General features: G+C 38.2%; 1 protein-coding gene across 3 annotated transcripts in view; it reads right to left on the bottom strand.

Annotated features, from left to right (window-relative positions):
• Window positions 1–18,745: 18,745 nt before the first annotated feature.
• The window catches only part of LOC124165116 (sorting nexin-29), a 36,948-nt gene continuing 31,091 nt past the window's right edge, over window positions 18,746–24,602 (bottom strand). For all 3 annotated transcript variants that reach the window (XM_046542416.1, XM_046542415.1, XM_046542417.1), the window contains exons 13-16: window positions 23,982–24,108; window positions 21,942–22,161; window positions 20,035–20,207; window positions 18,746–19,266 (exon numbers count right to left, since the gene is read on the bottom strand). In XM_046542416.1, the coding sequence (XP_046398372.1) occupies window positions 20,120–20,207; window positions 21,942–22,161; window positions 23,982–24,108 (435 nt within the window). In that variant the 3' untranslated portion in view covers window positions 18,746–19,266; window positions 20,035–20,119. The remainder of the gene's footprint in view (window positions 19,267–20,034; window positions 20,208–21,941; window positions 22,162–23,981; window positions 24,109–24,602) is intronic.

The following is a 24,602-nucleotide window of genomic DNA, read 5'->3' as shown; positions in this document are numbered from 1 at the left end:
TGAACTTAATAAACAAGATCTAGCCTCTACCTGGCAGGGGCGCAGCTAGGAATTAAGGCTAGGGGGGTTTTAGGCGCAACTAATACTGGGGGTTTTGGAATACCCGCCGGTGTAAGCAGAACCTACGGGGACCCCTCCCTCAGAAAAAATTAAGATAAACGGTTCAAAATGCTGAGTTTTACGGCTTTCTGAGGGATATTTTATTAATCCTGACACCAGTCTATAAGTAATATCAACCGTATTAAGTAAAATGGATTAAACTTAAAGTATTTTATGATAATAATAATAGACAGAAACTTTGGTTCGGTGAATAGTTTGCTAGTTTTGCTTGTGAGTCATTTGTCCCCCTAACATTAGTTTGCAAAATTTGCCAGATTAAAATATTTTTATTAAAATAATTTCTTTGAGCTCAGGGGGGGGGGGACGTGTTATCCCCCAAACTCCCGCCTCGCTACGCCACTGCTACCTGGGACATTTAATTCTAACTGTAGTGGTTAGGAGTCATTACCTTGGATAATGCGTGTTTCTTGAAAAGCTTTAATCGGATAAAAATCAACAAAAATATTGTCCACCCTGTTTGCGTGGCTTTCACGTTGCTGTTACACTTATTGTTAGTCAATTTTGGTCGACTTTAAAAATTGATTTATAAAATTTTAATGAATTCTATTAAAGCATTCAATGTTTTTTACAGCCTATTCATAGATTTGGTATTATTTTTAAGCAGAAATTCTCTTTATATATGTGTCCAAAAGCATGAAATTCCATGTATTAGAAATACTCAACCTTGAAATAAATCCACCTAATGTAATGATATTTCAGAATTTGTATTAAAACTATCTATTTAGTTTATTTTCTCATATTTTATATGGAAGAAAGCAAGAAACGATAGGTTTGAAGCATTCGTAACTACCTTCACGATTCAATGACCGCTCCGAAGGCGCGCTTACATACGCATTTCCGGTGAGTCCATTGACGCATACTAATCAGCCAGTTCACAAAGATCTTGAATCTATTTTGCGCATATGTTTGCGTCGACAGAGTATGTTTTTTGAGTGCAGAGGAAACTAAAATCTAACAATTTTACATAAAAAATTACAATTGAATAAAAAAAAGTTTAAAATTGATGCGATGATCTCTTTATTATTAAATAATTTGATTCGGGTGATTTTTCTATTAATTTTGATTTTTAATAGGATCTCCGGACGCCTTTGTGATAAATCCATCCACAGCTCTAGGGCGAGCCGGAAGGGGACCTTTATTTTCCCAACCTTCCCAATGATGAGTTTTCTCACGGGACCAAGGGGTGACACTGAGTCACTTGAGAAAAAAAGCATTAATGTTCATGAATGCCATTTAAGAATAATCTGCCCGCAACATGGCCCACCCGCGATAATTATCCGATTGAAAGCGGTGATTAGTGCACGCGTGCCGAGCGGCCGATTGGGGGAAATTGATCACGTGACCCCCCCCTCCCCCTAGCACCCAATCTGGATTGGTGGCGCGTGCCACCCGCATTTCGCCGGGTAGGATCTTAAGTGACTCCTTCCGTGGATATGGATTGATTGTATAAATGGGAGGTTAGGCGAAGGGAGGGTATTCAGTCTATGCTCACGAGTGCTAGACACAAGATCGCAGTGGTCGCCGGGCAACACCGCTTCATCCCGGGCCGGGCTGGTGATGGTGCCCGGTGGTGCTTCGCTGAGAAGAGAGAGAGATAGGCACTGAAGCAGCTGAAGATGAAGGAGAGTGAAGACCGAGAGGAGGTGGTGATGAAAGCCTGTTGCAGACGCGTCGGTGAACATCTAGGCACAACACCGAGAGATTCCAAGGTAGGCAGTGCTTAACCTTTTCTAACCTAGAGTTGCTTCTGGGAGAAATGAAATTTCATGACAAAAGTGAAAAGTTTCTACTCACTCATAATTATTAAGGTAGCTACATATTTTACCATTAAACTTTACAGCATAAAAGAACACGTAGTTTAAATCCTTCGTAAATAGAGTTGAACATTTTTACATTTTGTATGTTACTTAGAGGCAACATTGGGATACATTGGGTTAAGAAGGTGCTTAAACGGCGTTCCGGCACCTCCCAGGGAAAATACGGTCGTGGCAAAAAAGTTCATCGTGTTTTTTCTTGGTATAATATGATTCCTCATTGTAACTTTAATCACGAATTTAAAAAAAATGGAGGTTTTATGGGGGAGCTTATATTTGAAAATCGTATGAATTAAATGAGTTGGTATGCGGACCAGCAGGGGCACAGCTTGGAATTAAGGGAAGGGGTGGTTATAGGCGCAACTAATACTGGGGGGTATGGAATACCCGCCGGGGTAAGCGGAAAGTTCGGGGGCCATCCCCAATTTTTTTTTAAGACAAATGGTTCAAAATGGTAAGTTTTACGGCTGTGTGAATAGTTTGATGTTTTCTTTGTGAGTCATCCGTCTCCCTAGTATTAGTTACCAAATTTTTTATTAAAACAACATTAAAATATTTCCATAAAAAAATATTCTCTAAGCTCCGTGGGGGGGCGGTTTTATCCCCCCCTCGCTGCGCCACTGCGAACCAGTACCTAAAATTTTATAAATTAAGCACTGATGGCCGGTGAATCTTACGCGGAGTCTTCCTCGGAGATTTATGGGAAGCTAAGTAGGCATTTATAATTTCAATTGTTCAAAGCACCAGTGGCGCAGCGAGGGGGGGGGGGGAAGGTTTTGGGGGATAAACCCTCCCCTCCCCCAGAGCTTAGAGAAATTTTTAATTTAAATCCATTTTAATTAATTTCATTAATATTACTTTTAGAATAATGTAAGGATTTGTGAAATATCCCTCAGAAAGCCGTAAAATTCACTGTACATCCTAAAAGTTTTCTGTGGGAGGGCCCCCGCACCTCCCGCTTACCCTGGCAGGTATTCCATACCCCAGACCCCCCAGTATTAGTTGTACCTAAAACCCCATTAGCCCTAATTCCTAGCTGCGCCCCTGCAAGGCACAACCGTTGGCAGAGGGTGTTAGTAGCCGTTTACAAATAAAAAGTAAATGTCTTATTAAAGTTAGAGCGTAGGTTTCCGCGGCGATGGTCTGATCTCTGCATTTCTCCAGGGTTTTCTTCCGCGTCAGGTTGTTGGTTGATTGACAACAGTTTCTTTATGTGAGGATTAAAGAACATCAAAGGGCGACCAATAACAAGCAGTTTCAGCTCTCTGCCATCGCCGAACATGCATGGTCGGAACCTGGCCACGACATAAAATTTGAGGAGAAGAAACTTTTAGTTAAGGAGTGCCGATACTTCCCTAGACAAATCAGGGAAGCGATAGAAATTCAAAAAACACCTTTGAATTTCAATAGAGAAGACGGATACTTCCTTCACAGCGTATGGAAAAGAATCATCAAAGAGAGAGCCAATCAGAGAGAAGCACCCAGTCAGACAGCCAATCACAGTGCAGCTCCCATCCAGCCTACAGTATATAAGCGAGGCAGAAACCAACAGCCGACACCTTCGACCTGAAGACGCTAGCAGGACAGCCAGCGAAACTGTTGTCAATCAACCAACAACCTGACGCGGAAGAAAACCCTGTTTTATTAAAGTTTCTCCTAGCATTTAGTAAAGTCCTTTATTGGTCAGGGGAAATATAAATTCTCATACCTATCCGTACGGCAAAATCTCTCTTAATTTATCTTTTCTGTATCGTTTAATTTATTCATAATTTAATGTTCGGCATCCCTCTTAATTTATCGTTTCGGTCGGACCTGGAAATAGAGTGGTGTTATGATATGATGCCCTCCGTGTTGCTCTGAAAATATTTTTTTTTTCAACTGCTAAAGTATTCTATAGCACAAAAAAAACAATTTTTCAATACATTTCGCATCATATTCAGGTGAAGATTATTTGAAATGATCGGAAAACCGAACACCACCTGGAGTCGGCGGCGCGGCGCCGAACAGCCACTTACAGAACATTGCTTTCATTGTTTCGATAAGTACTATATTTGTGAACAGTTATAATTGTGGGTATATTTGTACTTCGTAATACTGTGTAAAATGACCGATTAAATTTATGCCCGTGCTTCACTAGACATGGCCTACTCTCGTTAATAGCAGTAAAATAATTTTTCAGTTATCTTCAAAAACTTCGGATTACTCTTTCTAACTCGTAGCCTAGTAGCACGCTTATTCCTTATGTATGGCATTCATATAAAAAAAAGCTTTTTATGATATCATCACAAATGGCGTTTTTCGTTCTCTCTGATTGGAATCGTAATGAAGGTGCAAAACTGGAAAGGTTTTTATTTTCCCCGCACACTACCGTAAAACCACCTCATGAATAAATTTTAATTTTGAGAGGATGCCATTTTTCTTTTTATTTCCAACGACTAAGCAGCCATAGCAATATTTTTCTTCATATTTCTCTGGTCCCCTGTTGCTCTTAAGCGTTAAGGTCTCGCTGCCGCTTTCAAAATTCCATTCTGTTTTGAGTGAGTCGCTTCGCTAAGCCTCAGTCGTTCTCCTCTTCACCTTCCCTCTGGTCTTTATGGAAAGATTTCTTTCTTATGCCCTTACAGCCTCTCTCGAATTCCTCCCTCGAATTTTTTTCTTAGTTTATCTTTCGATTTTCCCCTCAATTTTGTTCCTCACGATTGCTTTATTTCACGACGTTGACCCAGGGGCGGTTGGGCCAGGTCGGCTGGTCGGCGATCGCCGAGAGCCCCGAGCCTAGAGGACCCCCTAGACACTATTACCACCAAACCAATATATGCAGAACTCAACATTTTACCAGTACCATGCATTTACATATTAGAAACAGTGTCCTTCATTAACAAGAACCACATGTCTTTTGAAAAAAAAACTCTCATTTTCATAACTATAACACCAGATCAAATGAACTCATCCATCTAAAAAGCCATAGAACAGCTAAAAGACTGAAAAGTTTAAATCACCAAGGATTCAACATTTATAACAAACTTCCATCTGCAATAAAAGATCTAGAATATCAGAAATTCAAATTATCCGTAAAAAATATCCTGAGAAAACATTTGTTCTATGATGTAAAAGAATATATGAACTGTGTCTTTTAAGATTTATCTTTGTATACTGTTCTTAACCAAAATGACCTTCTTGTTGTATTTTTGTTTTTTGTAATTGTAACTCATTACAACAAGTTGTATATTTTGTTTTGTGATGTAACTGACTGGATCATTTTTATGTAATTGTACTCTTTGACGACTCCATGCAAATGTATTTTGCCCACGGATAATAAACCTTATTATTATTATTATTATTATTATTATTAGCGCGATTTCTTGAATCTTGATGGTCAACCCTCGTATCCAGATACGTAAAATTCCTGTGCCGTCTGGGTTGCATCTATCGTGAAGCGTATAGGAGAGGCGTAATGAAAAAGACTCAGATTACTTTAACTAAAGCTTATTGCAGTTATAATATCCTACTTTTTCGTTAGCGGCTTTATTTACAATATACTCATTTTAAAAAGATCACATAAATCATATAATAGAGTCAGAAGAATAAAGAGAATCTGATTCTTGTTTGAAAAGGTCATTCGAAAAGGTTATTTTAGAGTTTTTTTAGATTTGTATTATTTAGTTTTAAAAGCTGTGAAATTCTCACTTTTCACCGTTTATTTTTCTGACGAATTTGCTATTTTTATTAACTTTTATCTCGTTTTTAAGAGCCATAATAGCGTCTAAATAAATTCCCGCGCATGCAATTTCCTAAAATTTTCCTGAGGAGGGCCACATCATTAGCCCCAGCAGAGGGCCCTCATTCACCCCAGATCGCCCCTGACGTGACCTATCTACTGGGTGCTCCTCTGTTGCGTGCTCATATTCATCGGTGCACCTCCTTTCTCACCATATATGTTCATTTGATCATCAGCATCCACCTGTGGTGTAGCCAGGAATTTCTATCGGGGGAGGTCCAAAACCAGGGTGGGAAATGTTTTAAAAACAGGGTACTATGTAATGGGTTTTAAAATAATTTTAACATTTTTCATAATCGAAAAAACTTAATTCGTCAAAGAAATATTTTGCAAAATCATGATTTTTCAATATTGTGTTTTTTTATGAAGGAAAATAATTGCATTTTTATATTTTGGAGAGGGTCCGGACCCCCTGGACCCCTCCTGGCTACGCCACTGGTATCCACCGCCAGCCATGGGCGCACCCAGCGAGGGGCAGCGGGGGAAGCTGCCCCCCCCCCCCCCCCTCAGAAGCAAAAATCGCAAAAGTCTTTAAGCAAAATCAGTACTCAATTGAAACAAAAGCATTCAACAAATTTTTATTTAAAACCCACGAAAAATGATGTGTTAGTATAAGATATTAAAATAAAATAAAAATATTTTATCAAGGAAATAATCTCATAAACTAATGTCACAACTTGGCTTGCCCCATCCCCCTAGACCATGGCTTGCCCCCCCTCCCCCAGTTATGATCCTGGGCACGCCCTTGCCGCCAGCATCAATTATCGAAGGCTTCAAGTCTTCTACAGTCAACCCAGCTAGCACACTCTCCGACGTTTATGTAAACGTCCAAGGCAAAGAAGTGGCAACAGTTTATCCTTTGACGTTGCGCCGTGGATGATATCAACGTGACGGCTACGCATTGCCGTAAAGTTGCTCAGTATGGACGGCTGGCTTCGTATCCCATTTTATGTGAACGCATTCGCTCTAAAAAGGTAGTTTCCTTCATCAAAGAAAACGAAAGGCATTGATTGCGATTGGCTACCCACCATTAGGGAATTCATAATGTTAAAATTATTTGGTTTTAGAAATCCCAGTTCAGATGAATGTTAATGGTCAATTTTAAACTCACTTGAAAAAGGGCAGATTGGCGCCCGTGCGATGCCACTCCACGTGACGTCACAGGGACCTAGATGTCATACGAGTAGATAAGAGGTTTACATCGTCTGCAGTGGCGCCGACTCCATGGGGCCTGAGGGGGCCCGAGCCCCCTCAAAAATTCGTTATGGGTGTGAGGAAAAAATGTGTCAGGCTTGTCGATTTTCCCCGGAGTGTCTAGATATAGAGATTCGAGTTATCAGGGTTCTAATGTTAATCGTGTAACTCTTCTAAAAGGTTTAAAAAACTTAAAACTCACTACTTATCAAATTTCCCAGGGCAAGATCCCCGGTTTGGGCCCCCCAATATTTTTTGTAAGTCGGCATCCCTGATCGTCTGAGATTACCAATGCATGCATTAAGCACGGAGCTCAGGTAAACATCTCTTAACAATCACGTATTAAAATTGCCTAAGGTCGTAAGGTTTCCTTCATTTGATGAGGTATTAATACCTGCTAGCAGCCTGCATCATATCAGCCCTCATAAGCCTCTTATGTGGCCTCACACGGCGGCAGCTGGAACCAGAATGACGTCACACGGGCTTTTCCCAGCATTCATACTTAGCCGTTGCGTTTTCGCGCGCTTGAAAATTTTCAATTTTCATTTAATCGCGAAAAATAGATATCGTCATTTTAAAAATCTAAAAGCGTTTTACTCCAGGAGTAATAATCTTTCGATTTAGGCAATTGAAAAAAAATAGGAAACCACCCTATTAGCAATCAGCTATGAATAAAAGGTTCTATGATTTACGCAATTAATTTTTCATAATGTGTTTAATGGGATAAGTGTTATTTATTCGAGTATTTTGTGAATTTATTAATTAATATGTCCCTACGTCACTTGGTGGTAATGGAAAAAGATTGAGATAATATAATGAGCGTCTCTCGAGGTTGATGAATCTCTGGATTTTCGTTATCGGCGAAGTGAAATTACTTAAATACGATTCATAATTCGATGGTGTACCATTACCATCGGAAAAGTTAATTTTTCCGATTTCCTAAGTCTCTGAGTGCAACAGCTAGCACAAATGCTTTTACAAATCCGTCCGATAAATCCTTAAAATACTAGCCATGATGTCACGCGACACCATTATGAAATTTCATACAGTTATCTGGGGTTAAAATTTCATACTTTATAAAATTTCAATTTAAATTTTAAAATACCCAGATCAAAGGGAGGAAAAACTTATGCAGCGGAATAAGTACTCATAATCAATGCAAACGCCAGTATTAATTACTTCTACGATAATTACACCCCTTTACGTGGGCGGAGTTTTGGGGGGAGGAGGGGAGCCTGCCCCCCCCCCACCCCAACTAAAATGGTAATTTATCCGAAAAAATACGAAATCCGTACATTCAAGTACAATGAAAACGAAAATATAAAATGATTCATTGAATTTTAGTCTTAGACAGTACTTAAAATGCTGTTTTCAGAGATTAATTTAAACAAATTTTCCTGGGGAGGGCCACGAGGACCTCCCGTTTCACTGTGAGGTATTCGGGTAAATCATTCCACACCAGACCTCTAAAGCACCATCCTTATCATACTAGTCCAGGTATCGAATAAATCGAAGTACATTAAATCGGGAGGGATGAGTCATAGAATCTAAAGCTGAATCACACTCCTTACCGCGGATTTGTAGACGAAATCACCCATTTCGCCGAAGTGTTTTCTTTTTCTTTTAGCTCTTAAATCCCTGGCAGGATTACTAGTCCCCTAATCTAAAATTCTAAACTCCGCCCATTCCCCAGTAAGAAACTTGGTAACCATCCCAAATGCGTAGCGGTGAGAAGTAAGGCGACGTGGGTTGCCTAAGTGGAAGGATATGTATCAAAGTGGTACAAGTGACTTTCTGTGACATTTTTTGCTTATTAAGGAAAGCTAAAAATGAGTCGTCACACCGATTAACATGCTCCGCCTGTGGTGGAAGCTCAAGACCACATCTTAAGGCATACTATGCGGTAAAGCAATCGGCAAAATATCTTTTTTTGGGTTACAAAAACCACCATAAAAGGCCCAGTCAAAGAGTGCATAGACTGTAATGTTTTGAAGAAACAGTATGAAATCATTCTTGAATGCCTATTCTTATAATTTATAGAATTAAAGGTGACTATATGAAATGGAAACCCCATACAACCGAAACTCTGGCACCATTCCAGTTCTTGACATGGTGGCAGTAAAGAGAGGTTTTCTAACAATCAATACCCTCATTCCCCCACTAACAGAGGTTAAAATATACAGTGGTGTTGATTATCTAGATCAACTGTCACTGTACCCAGACTGAATCATCAAAAAGTATGCATTAGAAAAGAGAGAGCCAAAACATGGCCATTTGTTGCCTTAAACATTGATAAACTTTGCTTAATCAGTGTATTACCAGTAATTTACATGAGTACTCTGGTTAAATAATTAGTGCAGGTAAAAAGATGCATTAATTAAAATAAACTTATAACCAAACATTTAATAAAACATAACTACATATGCATGTATTTGTTGCTGGATATTTATCCAGATCATTCATCATACTGATTTTTGACTATTGATTATTGGCTCTATACTGCAGATGCCATGTCTGCAATTAGTGCATCACTCTTGTGAATAATCATGAAACTTTGTCCTTGGATCACTAAAAATAAACACTAACACATGTCTGTCTCTTATTTTCAGTTAATCACATGCAACCAGTAGGTGCCACTCATCATATTCCCTTCCTCTTGTGAAGATGACTCAAGAGACTGTGCTCAGGATGACATGATAGGAATCGGATATGAAGAGGAGGACTTCTCACCAGTCAGCAATCTACAGTTCCATGAAGATGAAATGGTGCTTAAAACTTGGATCAATATCATAAGTCAACAAACCTGAAGATTGATTTGATGCAGCTCTCCATACTGCTACCTAATCCGCAAGGCTTGTCATAGTGATGAATTTCTTCTCTTTCACAACTTTCATGACCTGTTCAATTTAATTCATTCTGGGCTGTCCCTTGACCTTCTTCCCACCTGTAGTTCAACAATGTTTTTCATCAGGCCATCATGTCCCATTATCTGGCCGACTAATCTCTCCGGTCTTCTCCTTAAGGTTTTTATAAGACCAAAAAACCTCAGGAAAAATTTTGGGAGAGTTCATTGGAGAGGAGTTACACATTTGGAGGGAGAATTCTTGAACCCTAATAACCCTCTACTACCCCTTGGCTGAAATGATAATTGGAGTCCATAAGGGGAAAGTGAAACAACTGTGCTTTTGATAAAAATTATGTCTATCGTGTACACATAATATCTGCCCCAAAATACGGGTACCAAGGGAACCCCAAATAATATGTTATTTCTTCCATACTCTGCATACATATATTTTTACTAAGTTCCCACGCAGCACACATGCTACAGTATATATGAAATATATGTACAATAATATATATTACGTGCATACAATAGCTTATACGGCTCATATACTTGGTATATGTGTGTATATTTCATGCGTACTGTAGCACATGTGCTGCATTGGGTGAATAGCACACAGGATAAATTAGATTATATTTCGTAGACAATCACTATCACTTGATTACATTATCTATATCTACCAATCAATAGTTTGATTTGGTATGGAGGGCTTCAGCAATTAAAAGCAAAAAATATGCAACAGAAGGCATCAAACGATGTACTAAAATGGTTGAAGAGAAAAACACCTACCTATTTTACATTTTTTTAGTTTTTTATAATTTATTTTTTTAATTTGTTTGTTTTTGTTACAATTAAGTGATGACGTTTATACCTTTTCTTTACAATTAAATTGGAATTATTACCATTCCTATTCCGTGCAAGCACATTATTCATGAACAAATGTAACTTTCCACAATTTTTATTTTAATAAATTTTTAAGCCAACTCTAGGGTGTGGCAAGGAGGTTTGGCCCTCCTACATTATGAGCCAACCTCATTATATTCAGTGCACCATCACACAATTATACTATCTGGAAGAATTTTCAAACTTTACCATTTGCTAACTCATGGGTTATTACCTTATGGTGATATATATTTCATGAAATACCTATAATGGAAACGTGAACCTCATTGAAAAATATGGATTCAAACTCTATAAAATAAGTATTTCTATGCAGAACTTCAAATTCTTGTTCCCACATATTTTATATCAACCTATATTCATACTAAATAATAATATTTCAAATCAAATATATCCATCTGGCAATTTTCATATTAATCAGAAAAAAATAATATGAATAGCAATAGAGCTTGCTTACCTGGGTGAAGATAGGAGAATCATTCTCATTTTTAATTATTCGTTTATTTTAAGTTACTATTTTTTGTTAATTTATTTAAGTTCTAAATACTTCCATGAGCTCACTGGTCATAATGCTTCTAATGTGAGGATAAAATTACAACCATTTCCCAAATAAATAGCATTCATTCACATTGGTGAAAAGGACAGTTTTCACTTTCAAAATTCACCAGTTTAATATGAATATTTACCTTTGCATTTAGCATTGGTGTATAGAGATCACTGAATATGCTAAAGGGCTATAGCTGTGTGCATCACCACTAAACCATTTAGAGCAACAAGTTAACAAAGTTTATGGGACAAACCCACAATCCATGATAATTCTAGGGACCCTCACCTTCACCAATTGTACTTTCACCATCACTCAAGTATAAATCAAGACATTATTAATGTTGAATATTTAGGGAAACTTTAAAATGAAATCTGAAAATAGAGCCTTAACCTTCATTCAATCATTGTCCAGGAAAGCTTCGGAATTACTCAAGATGCAAATTCAACTTTTAAATCGGAGGTTGACAAAGGACCAAAAGAGCAATTGAAAGTATGTATTAGTTTTTTATTATTTTTTACTTTATTTCCAAAAAAGATGAATGAAATAAAAACATTGCAAATGATAAAATGTCAGTTGCAATGAAAAAAAATGAAACTAGAAGCATACATAGGTAAAAGGTACAACTAAATTTAACCAAATAAATTCTGCCAAAGCAGAACATACGAGGTATAGAATGCAACACTTGAATGAATATTTGTTAATTACCTGACTGTTTAAATCTTTTTCAAATAATATCATAATGTAAATGTGTTCATTATTTCTCTCTGTAATACTCTAGCTTATTGAAAATTCATTTCTTTTATGAGTGATAAGAAAATATGCTTAGAGTTTTCTAAATTGGACGTTCTAAACTTCTCTCTTGAACGAAGTAATTCATTATGTTAAAACATGATAAATTCTTGATTTAAAATAAAAATCAAATCTATTGTATGCTTTGCACCTGAAATTGATAAGTGAAAATTAAACTACAAATTTGCTAATTAAAGAACTAGATAAGATATTTTTCTTCTATAAGTTTTATATAAAAGTTAGTACCCCTTTTATGCTGTGTGGTATGGCATGCTAAAACTGTAAGTTATTTTTTTACATATAACTCTGTCAAAAACCAAATTCTTCCCAATTGTAGGTGAGAGTAAATGAGGAAATCTCCACATAAAACTAATAAAAATGTAAGTATGCAATTAGGCAATGTGTTTCAAGTACATATATTCAGTGGCGCAGCAAGGGGGGGTTTTGGGGGATAAACCCCCCCCCAGAGCTCAGAGAAATTTTTAAGTTTAATCCATTTTACTTATTTGGATCAGTATTACTTATAGAATCGTGTTAGGATTTATCAAATATCCCTCAGAAAGCCGTAAAATTCACCATTTTGAACCTTTATTCTTCAAATTTTTCTGGAGGAAGACCCCTGCAACTCCTGCTTACCCTGGTAGGTATGCAATACCCCCACACCCGTAAGTATTAGTTGTCCCTAAAACCCCCCCTAGCCTTAATTCCTAGCTGCGCCCCTGCATATGTCAAGATAACCATAAACCACAATCAAGAAACAGACAACCCTTACGAAGACTTTTGAGTCAAAGTCAGACAAGAAATTGAATTATGAGATGCAAATGTCTCACTCAAAAACACTGAAAAAAGAGCAATACATGCTTGGGAGTTGCAGAGGAGAGTATGTAGGTCAGCGTGATTCATGAGTGGGTTTTTTTGGGGGGGGGGGAAGGGGGCAAGTCATAACCAGCTTGGCCTAGGGTGTACCCAGGATCAAAACTAGAGGGGGGCAAGCCATGGTCGTTAAGTTGTTACACAGAAAAGGTTAAGGAAAACAATTTTTTCAAGACAATTATAACAGCTCTTTATTAGATTTAATATTTATTTGCTTGAAGAAATATTTTTACTTTAATTACATGTTTTGCACTAATATTAATTTTCTTGGATTCAAGGAGATTAGTTCAAAACTTTCGTTTTGAACTAAATTTACTTTTGCTTCTGGGGGGGGGGGGGGGGGCAGCTGCCACCTGAGCCCTTGAGCTTGGCTGCGGGGCCGAATCAAAGGGGGAAACCACCAACCCAGGGCCACCCACCAAGCATGAGCCTTCCGCCAAAATAAATTTCCGCCGAGGTAAATCTCACAAATGTAATGGTCTCAAATACCGGAGGCCATTAGCAAAATATGTCGCGAGGGACAGGGCTGTTTGCGTACGGTCCTCTGTCTCACATCATATCATAAAAGAGGAGATCCTGGAGGCTGGAGAAGAAAGACAGTGAGCGAACGGCTGGCAAATAATAGTAGAAACGGAATCAACACCATAGGGTAGTTTCCTTCATCAAAGAAAACGAAAGGCATTGATTGCGATTCGTTACCCACCATTAGTGTATTCATAATGTACAAATTATTTGGTTTTAGAAATACCGGTTTAGACGAATGGCAATGGTCAATTTTATCCTCATTTGAAAAAGGCCAGATTGACGCCCATGCGATGCCACTCCATGTGACATCACAGGGACCTAGTTTCTATACAAGTAGATAGGAGTTATACATCGTCTGAGATTACCAATGCATGCATGAGGCACAGAGCTCAGGGAAACATGTCTTAATAATCACCTATAAAAACTGGCTAAGGTAGGAAAGTTTTCTTCGTTTGATAAGGTATTAATAATCCTTATTTAAGCCAAGCGCTACCAGCTAGCAGGGTACTCTGCTACCTGCTAGCATCCTGCGTCGTATCAGCACTCAAAGCCTCACCCCAAGGTCTTCTTACTTGCGGCAGCAGGAACCAGAATGACGTCACACGGAGTTTTCCCGGCATTCATACTTAGCCGTTGCGTTTTCGCGCGTTTGAAAATTTTCACTTTTCATTTAATCGCCAAAAATAGATATCGCCACTTAAAAATCTAGATGCATGAAATACGTACTCCAGGAGTAATAATCTTTCGATTTAGGCAATAAAATAATAGGAAACCACCCTATTAGCAGAACGATCGGGGCTTCTAACCTTTCTGAACGTGGAGTTAATTTAAAAGAGACATTTTTCAGAAGTCAACCCCCCTGTTGCTTTTCAACCATGTCTACGTCATTCGGGAGACAGTGTATAGGTATGAATGAATGAATGAATGCTTTATTGATGCTCTGGGAAACCCATAAGAGCAAAAAACCTAAATACAATTAAACATTCTGCTCAAAAATACAATAATTATGAAATATCGCAACATAAGCAACATAAGCAAAATTAATCAACACAATGATTTGTACAACTCAAAACAATACATTTACTGTTTTAAATATTCATACAGTTTACTCTTGAAAGATTCCGGGGTGGAGGAGCGTTTTATTAAGGGGGGTAATGAATTCCAAAACTTAGAAGCAGTGATCTGGAAGGAATTTAGGTATACGTTGGTACGGGCTTGGGGTATATGGAGAAGGTTAAGGTCTGACCGGGTTCTTCGGAGGGAAACACTAGTCCTGTAAGTAAATAAGTTATACAGGTATTCAGGCGTTTGAGTGCGAAATAGGGAGAACAGAAGAGACCCCAGGAAGTACTTCCTTCGGGAGCCAGTAGGCAGCCATTTCAAGGCAACAAAGTGCTCAGAAACATGATCGTCTCTGCGAAGGTCGAATATAAATCTAATGCAGCTATTAATTAGTCGCTGGACACGTATTTCAAGAACATTTGTTAAATCACAATACACTAGTATACAATAATCCATAATTGGAAAAATCAAAGAGGTTACAAGTGCTATTCTCGTGTGGACAGGTAAATTTTTCTTTTGAAGTTTCAATACATAGAGAATTTTATTTCCCTTATTGCACATTTCCAATACATGCTGATCCCAATTTAAAGTAGTGGAAAGAGTGATTCCAAGGTATCGAACAGTTTTTTTGAATTTAACAATGCTCGTGTGAACACGAATAGGTGGAAGACTATCATGATGGATGCTATTTAAAAGTCTTGAATTTCCGAAAATGATTGCTTGAGTTTTTAAGGGGTTTAATTGTAGGCAGTTGGTATTGGCCCAAGAGATGATGGAGCTAATATCACTGTTAATAGTTTCGATAAAAAACGGAAGTTCGTCACGAGAGCAGTGAATATAGATTTGCAGATCATCAGCATAGAGCATATAGTTGGCGTGACTAATGGACTTAGCCAGGTCCAGGGTGTACAAAGTAAAGAGGAGAGGTCCAAGGACGGATCCTTGAGGTACGCCGCATGAAATCAGGAGCCATGGGGATAACTCGTCACCTGAGCCCTTGACAGCTTGACTTCTGCCCGTCAAGTAGGAGTTAAACCAGTTTAGGGCAGAGCTGGAAAAATCGAGGGACTTTAATTTGCGTAAGAGAACTACGTGATTGACTCGATCAAAGGCCTTACTAAAATCGAATAGAACCATAATGGTTACCAATTTCTTGTCGGTGGCGAGACGAATATCGTTAGTGACTTTAATCAGGGCAGTCTGTGTGCTAAAACCCTTGCGGAAGCCAGATTGGTAAGGGTCTAGTTTACCAGATGATGTTAGAAATTCCATGACTTGAGAGTGCACAATCCTCTCCAGTGTTTTAGAGAGGGCACAAAGAATAGAAATGGGCCTGAAATCAGATGGGTTTTCGGGCTTGTTGACCTTTCTGACGGGCGTGATAAGTCCTTTTTTCCAGGCAGCTGGAAATCGTGCGTAGGATAAGGAATAATTAAAGATTTCAAGGATAAATGGAAGTAGGAACTGAGTGGCTTTATGAACAAACATAATAGAAATATTATCATGACCTGGGGAATTAGATTTCGTCTTCTTAAGGTGCTTCAGGGCAACATCCGGAGTGATGTGTTGAAAAAAGAAATTATTGGCATCAAACGGAACATGAAGGTCGTCAATGGTCGGTGCATCTGTTGCAGTGTCGCTGGTACTAGTCGACAGAGAGGTAAAAAATTGATTTATTTGATCAATGTCAATATGACCTGGCAGGGCATTGGAACGCTGACGTACTAATCCGAGGTTCCTCAATTCACGCCATATGGACTTTTGGTCACCGAGTTTCGAGAGTTTTGATGTATAGTAATGGTGTTTGACTTCCGTTATGTGGGCTTTGACCATATTGCGATAATCCTTAAATGATTGGAAGTCTGCAGGCTTTCTGGTGCGAATATATATTCTACGAAGATGATTACGTTCGCTTATTAGATTACGGATTTCTTCATTAAACCACGGAGCGTGAACGCGCTTAGGATAGCACGTCACTAGAGGTGCCAGAGCATTGATACATTTCAGTAAATGAGAATTAAAGCAATCGACCTTAAGGTCAATACAGTCGGACTTAAAGATATCGCTCCAATCCAAAGCCGCAAGTTCATTCTGGAAAATACATTCGTCAAAGTTTTTAAGTTTACGGAATTTAAAAGGCTTTGGGGGTGTGGTATAGAGTTTAAATCGATAGGAAATGTGAATGAGATCATGAGCTGACAAAAAGGGGACAGGCATTTGAGAGTATGAGATCACCTTATCAGGGTCATCAACAATAAACAGATCGAGTAAAGTATGACTGGTTGCTGTATGATGAGTAGCAGTAAACGGAACTAAATGAAGATTGTTACACAAGGTAAAATTCCTAATATACTGACTATCAGATTTGACTTGGAGGAGATCAGAGTTAAAATCTCCAGTTATCACAACGTTGTTGTAGGTGGGAAGAAAACGAAGAAGGTCGTTTTCGAAAACACTCATGAACCCAATTTTGGGAGGACGATAAACAACACATAATAATAGCTTTAAAGTATTTGGGCTGATGATGTCGACAAAAAGATACTCCGGGGTCCTATCCATCCATATCCATAACTAGGTATATATCAGCATGAACATAAAATGTGCTCGCTCTTATAAATTGAATGTGATATTTTCAGAGCTTAAAAACCAATTACATATACATGTACAGTACACTCCCGATTATCCGGGGTAATGATGGGGAGAGACGGCACGAATAATCGGAAAACACGGATAACCCAAACTTTCACTTAAATGTCTTGCAATGCTCATAATTTACCTAAAACATACAATATATTACTACTTATACAGTTATTCTGTAATTTTAGAGTGCTTCCCGGCTCAATTAGAGCTTTCTTCGCCAGTTAGCGATCTTTTTAGCAGAGTGCGGTCGCAAGGCTTGGAAAACAGGAAGCGCGCGATTGCTTCCATTTTATATTTGATTCTAATTGAAACACAGTATATGTCTGAATATACTCCCCCCTTTTTTCCAAAAATGCCCCTGGAAAAAGTAAAGGGGTGGACAATATTCAAACGCATTTTTTTAACTTTTCCCGAAACTGAAGCCTCAAAATTAAGGGGGGGGGGGGGGAAAATATATTGTGAGGGGGACTATAATTGGAGAAATATGGTAATAAGCCCGGTTTATCCTAGCATTAGTGCAGTAATTCCGATGATTTTGCATTCGATTTTATTTTTTCACAAAGATCGTGGAAAAAATAGGGTGAAAGTAAAAATCATGCACAGATAATCCGCAACCCGGATAAACCGCAGCCGGATAACCGGGAATCTGCTGTATACACATATCTACTTATTGGACTGAGCGATTAGGTGCCCCCTCTTACTTGGCCTCATGCACGGCCGTGTACTTTGCTTTAAACCAGCCTCGAGTACAAAATGAGAAAATTTGAGAAATAAAAAAAATATCAACCCTGTATGATTTTTTTTAAAATATCAACCCTGTATGAAATTAAGTTTCCTAATAGGAAAATCCTCTAAAGTCGCTGGCACATTAATGGCTTTGCCTGGTTTCGCTGATGGTAGGACCTGCCCGCCTTTGTGACGGTGCGGGATTCCTCGTCCCTTCCCTTCCTTCCCTATCCCCTCCCAGGAGGCGTCATCGGGGTCCTATCGCAGCGGCGCCTCCTTCCTTTTTTCCTACCAGTCCTCCCCCTTCTGAGGTGCAGAGGTGATAAGCTAACGCTTCCAGACCCTGCCCCCAGAAGTGTAACCTGCGAGCCCGCCCTAGGGTTTCTTATCCACTGTAAGAAATTAAGTCTAAACAACTGCTGTAGTACATAGATATTCCAAGGATGGCTGGAGAAAGAAAACTGCCTCACATCATCACTGATTGGAAACCGTATGTCATTAGTAAGAGAAGAAAACCACCTAACTCAAGGAGAAGGGAGATAGCCAAAGACACGGCATAGAGAAACTTGAAAGGAGGATTGGACAACAGAGTCGCTATAAAACCTTGATGCCATATAAAGCAGAACCAGGAACTCAAAAGACAGCTATGTATGTATACAGAACTGGGTTTCATTACCAGTTCCACCACATATTATGCGGAATGTTTTTATGTGGAGTCTGAAATGAATATGCATTTTAATGCACAAGAATACTGTAATTTCTGTATTTTCTTATTTTTTCATTATATTCAGTTGAAAATAAACATGGTGATCATTTTTATTGATTGTATCTTTTCCTTCCATCCTTAAATGTCAATATGTATTAGGTAGTCCAGTATGTACTATGCCTAGCATACCCAATGCAAGTACGTAGCAGAAAATAACACTGGTGAGTAATATGGGCCAACATTTTATGCACTTTATTACAATAAATAATACAGATAATTCATGAGAATGAATGCATCAATTGCATCCCTTGTTAAATGCATTAAGCTATAAATGGAATGCCTAACATATGCATCTATTATGCTAAAAATATATTTATGTATATATTTATATATTTACATTTAAAATTTATACAACAACCATTATTCACACTCTCTCCAAAATATTAACAAACTCATAAGGAAAAAATTAATTAAAGTTCAACATATTTGGTACGGAATGCAGTTGGTACTTAATCATATGTCAGATCACGTAACTGAGGTAGAAGCCATTTACAATTCTCTACAGCAAAAACATCACATATGATGCTCTCATTCCTTTTTTCATGTCTTTAAGGGACCAACAAAGTATAAAGAATAAAGAAATTTCAACAATTAAAATGAATAAAATATAGATGAGTAACTAACAGTTGAACCACTATTAAACTGCTTGGCAATTGAGGGTATGCTGGTTTTCATAGATGACTGATCTCTCTTGAATGGCAGACGAAAGGGCGCATGAAACACAGAAATAACACGTAGTAATTAGAGATGTATAACAAAGAATTTTAATTCATTTTTAACATAGGCAGCTTGAGTTCCCAATCAAGTAAAACCCTGCAATGCTGATGGCATTCTGAAGGTCAGCTCTAGGCTATTTTCTGGGCTCAATGTCGTGAGAGTGAATGTGGTGTAGTTTACATTAGGGATCAGTCAGTTAGATTCTCAGTCCCCTAGTTTTTGAGCATAGAATCAGAACCAAAGCCAAAAAGATTTGATATCGAAATAACTTTTGCAATAACCAGTTCCAAAACTTTTCATGTACTGAAAAATGAAGGCTATGGATTAAAACCTAGCAAAATAATGTACACATCTATAAACATACAATAAAAATTGTTATTAAACCCTAGTTTTGCAAATCACAGCACTGTCAGGTCAAGCTATGCTTTAATGCATGACACCCAGGTCATAATTTTAGATTTTTTATTTTTTGACATTGGAAACTACTTGATTTCTTTGTGATAAGAATGACAAGCATTGAAAAAAGATTGAGTCAGGGCAGGAATTAAACAACGAAGACATTTGGTGAGCCTTCCATTTTTTCCCATCCTTGAAGACATTAATTTTCCAGATTTATGCTGCACCAAAACAGTAAAACCAAGTCTCAAACAGCAATAAAATCAGGTGTGCTTACACCTTAAATGTATCAAGGAAAAGACTGATTTCATGAACTGGAAGAAATTAACAAGTGTCAATACTCACCAAGAATGGTTCATTTTTTCTGCATACATCAACTCTTCAGTCTAATTAATAATTAGTTACACAGGCCCTTTAGTTAAGATGTCATTTAAAGTCCAGTGTAACGAGGGCAGGATGTTTCAGTAGTTGATATTTGACCGGAGTTGTGACTGCTTCCAGCCTGCTCAAAGTTCTCCCTGTAACAAGCAGAATTGTTCTTGCTACACTCTCACATTTGATTACTCACTTCAAATTATTCCTCATTACATACCACGTGATATGCATTAACAAAAAATACCTAATAACTAATCAATACATATATAACTATTTACCTACACATATGTAGATAGTTCTTTTACCTTGATATAAGATTCTAAAATGCCTAAACATTAATTTCTCCAAACAATAGCTTTTTAATTATATTTTTTAAGTTAGTTCTAAAAGAAACAACATTTTGCAATTTTATACAAGTCTCCTCAGAGCTATAAAATTTATAAAATACATATAATACAAAAACATTGAGCCAAAACTTTACTATCGCTGAAAAAATAAGGTCTATTCTTCCCTGTTCAGAATGAACCCTGTTCAATAGTTGGATGGAGTGAGAGAGGTGAATGAGGAGAGGCTGTTCTAAAATCTGAATTTTCAAATACCCAGACTTCTCCAGATTTTCCATGCCTTATGCAACCTTTTCCCATTCCTTTTAAAAGATAAAACAATGAAATTAGGTAGCATACACCATCTTGTGAGGACAAAATTCACCTATGCAAGACCCTAGTTTCCTCCTCATACACATAACAGTTACTTCATCAATTATTTGGGATTTCGCAGCAAAATTACTCAATAGGACGGGAAGTCCTGATAACTAATGAAATTGCTTTTTGATAGGAGCATCTTCAAAATTACAATACAATGTGAAATTTCCAAAAGGTTTGGCCACAATTTTTTAGGAAATCAAAAAAACCACAATAAGATTGAGAAAGCACTAGAAAGGCAATATTGAAATAAATAAATACTTGATCCTTCTTCAGGAACTACATACACATATGAAAAAATGTAAAGAAAAATACAGTAAAATCTTGCTCTATGAGAGGCTTGAGCCAACACATCCTTGGTTAAGAATACCCTGTCTATCAGATGTACTGGCGATTAAGTCCCCAAAATGACTTTATTTGTAAAATTCTGTCCTCTTGGGTAGGTTTGAATGAGATACAGTGGAACCTCGTTAAAGCGAGTACGGGCTATAGCGACACCCCCGCTATTACGAGAGATAGCCGATGCACCGTCAATTGACCCTATAATAAGCGTGTTAAAAAATTCGTTTTTACGAGACCCTTTCGGTGTTGGCTCTCGCCATAGCGAGGGTTTCACCGCCGGAAGACTTTCATCAAGACTCCTTAACCTCTGTAATTGCTGGCGATCTGTTAGAAATGAAGTTAATGGAGTGCTCAGTCTCAAATTTATGTGGTAAACTGTCATTCGATAAATATAATGATGACGAAACAATGCTTTGCATGATTTTTATTCAGTGCGGCGCTTATAAATTGTTTGAATAGTTAGTCGTTATTTGAGTGAGGAAATTTAGTGATGCAAAAAAACATCGCCTTTCGTCTGGATTTATGCTTACGTTTATCGGATAGATGTTTATCTGTCGCCGCACCACTCCTGTTCCTGTATATCTGTTCGCAACAGGTATATTGGCTATCATTTGCTCCACCTCCGGTAAAGCGACAATTCGCTATAGCGAGTGTTTATTAGTGCACCGTGGGGTGTCGTTATATCGAGGTTTCACTGTACATAGAGCTGGTGATGAAGGATGTAAAGAAGAAGCATAATGTTGGTGTTAAAAGATCAGCTGATACGAGAATTGTGTGAAGAGCTGTGCCAAACCTATCATTAGATTTCAAGAAACATCATCAAGGGATAGTTACCCAAAAAACGGCACAGCCTTCACGAGGTCTTCTTTGGTGGGCAGTGTGCCAGATGGAGCCCTGAGGGCCCTTTCATGGTGCATTATGTGCACCATGAGGTGCTGAAGGAATGCCTGAAGGGCACGACGACGCTCCTCCACAAATGAGGCGTCTCGGTTGCCAACAATGCGCTTTGGTGGAAATCGAGGCCATGAACTCTCCGCGTCCTCCCCACTGCCACCTGAAACATTCAAACATCCGTTAACACACATTTAAGGATTTTGCTTTACAGCACACTTTCCTTCGCATTTCTTCAAAACTATTTTCCCCAATGCATACCAGGGGGTAGCAAAAAATACCAGAATAGTCCAACAATGTTCACTCAAACTCCAAATCATAATTCCTCAAAAGAATAAGTTGAATGGAATGGAAAGATCAGTTACAACAATAAAAAAATCCTCATTCAGCTGCTAACTCATAAGTTATTGAGGACACAGCCCGCCATATATCCACTTACGAGACAACTAACCCAGGGGCTATTATCCTCTAACTTTCAACCAACTATTAAAAGCTTAGGACTGAAATCAGGCCCAACATTAGCTCAAAATGGGATGTATAATATTAAGCACAGCTGCTAAGGCCCTAATGTCACAATTAATTATTTTTTTTCATTTAAAAAAACCAGGTGGATTTAGGAAAAAAACACCTACGAAGATGAAGGCATAATATGTAATGATGAGAGTTTTGGTAAAAAGCAATGATGACAATAAATTTCAGCATTGTTCAAATAAAATTAATAGTATATTAAATGAAATACACGGTTTTCTGATGCATGGGAACTGAAATAAATAACCAGTACAGGTAACCCACCAAAGTCCTCCCAAAAGCAATTTCCTTGCCTAGAGTCTGGTCTGTGGAATATTGGCCCCTCAGATATTTACTGCCTGAGTTATGAGAAACCCAACCCAAACAAGGTACCACAGGTAAACCCTACATTGTTTAACCTAAGCCACTAATCCATTGAGGCACACACAAAAATACAGTTCAAAGACATGGTGGCCTGTATTTTTCTGTTTTTCAATGTGACATCTACTTCTTGAGCCATACCAGGCTAAAAAATCTATAGTTTTAACGCTTAGGCAGATAAGTTGATCATGTTGAGAACACATGCCAAGGGTTTTGAGCTTCCATGGAACTCCAATCAAGTAGAAGAACCAAAATTGTAATGGCATCACCAACTCATGAAAAGTGGGTGGCAACTTGTGAATCTAATGTATTAAATTTATGAGCGAGTTTATCATAATTTAAGTATATCTGGACTAGCCACAGTGAAAACTTTATGAAGTCACCTGCAAGGGCCTGCCCAGGATCAAAACTAGGTGGGGGGGCAAGCCATAATTGTTCAAGTTGTAGGTAAGATTTAAGCATGGAAAAGGTGAATGAAATCAATATTTTAAGGAAACTGTAACAACTCTTTATTAGTTTTTAAATTTTTATTTATTATTTTCCTTAAAGACATTTTCGATTTTTGCTTCTAAGAGGGGGGGCAGCTGCCCCCTCCTGCCCCTCGCTGGGTATGCCCATGGTCATCACAGTGCACAGATTCCGCAAAAAATCCACAAAGAAAAAATTATTCTCCTTGGACGGAATTCAAACCTGGATCTCATGATTTCTGGTCAAGTGCTTTAGTGAGTCAAACTACCGAGGTGGAGTCGAGACCATTACGGTGAAAGCATATTACTTTCTCCCTGTGGATTGTTCGCACAATTTTGAAATAGTGGCTAAATAAGGAATTTTTTGTTTTAATTTCCGTTCCATCCATCATATTCTTTTCAGGAATGTAATTCAGGGTTTGAGAGAATATTGAAGCGCTATTCTGGTATTTTTTTACTACCCCCTGGTATGAATAGGGTAAAATAGTAGGGAATTATGCACAATTTCAGTTCAACCCTTACACTACACTGCACAATGGCACAAAATGTGTGAATACAAAAAAGGATTATAAACACTCATAAAATGTAGCAAAAGGAATAAAGAAATCATGTCTGTGACTTTTCTGACCTCTGTCATTCCCGTGGGAGGCATTCCCTCGTTCCCGCAGCTGTCTGCGCAAGGCTCTGTTGAGGGCGTGGAACTGCGAATATCGTCGGTATATGTTCCACTCATCACTCCCAACTCGAACATACACCTGAAAGAATCACAAGGAAATGTTTCGTTAGGAGCAAAAATGAACAATGTCCCACACATGAATAATCTTAACAAGAGTGTATATTCAAAATTGAAATTTAAAATGCCAAAACTTAAATTTTTCTCCTCTTTGGCTTTTCTCCATTATTGCAGATTCTGACACTATTCCATCTAGAGTCATGCTGAAGTACCACCTTCAGTACAAAGCCGCCCAAAGAATATTAAGCAATCAGCCAGCCACTAGTGCGCACAGATATATATGTACATCAGTCAGAATGCAATGACAATCAACTCGACTTGAAAAGGTCTCCAGGACAGGGGACAAAACTGCTGTCATGAAAAGTAAACTGATGCAACGCATATGTACTTGGAAGATGGATGCTGATGCTAGACATTGTAGAAGACTACAATATAATATTAACCTGATCAAGAAAATATAAATCAATAACTGATGAACCATCAATTCAAGAAACTGAGAGTAGGTAATTAGATTCC

This window comes from Ischnura elegans, chromosome 9 (genome assembly GCF_921293095.1).
Source record: "Ischnura elegans chromosome 9, ioIscEleg1.1, whole genome shotgun sequence".
NCBI classification, from domain to species: Eukaryota; Metazoa; Arthropoda; class Insecta; order Odonata; family Coenagrionidae; genus Ischnura; species Ischnura elegans.
Note: the sequence above shows the minus strand (reverse complement) of the source record. Positions and strands in the feature narration are given on the sequence as shown.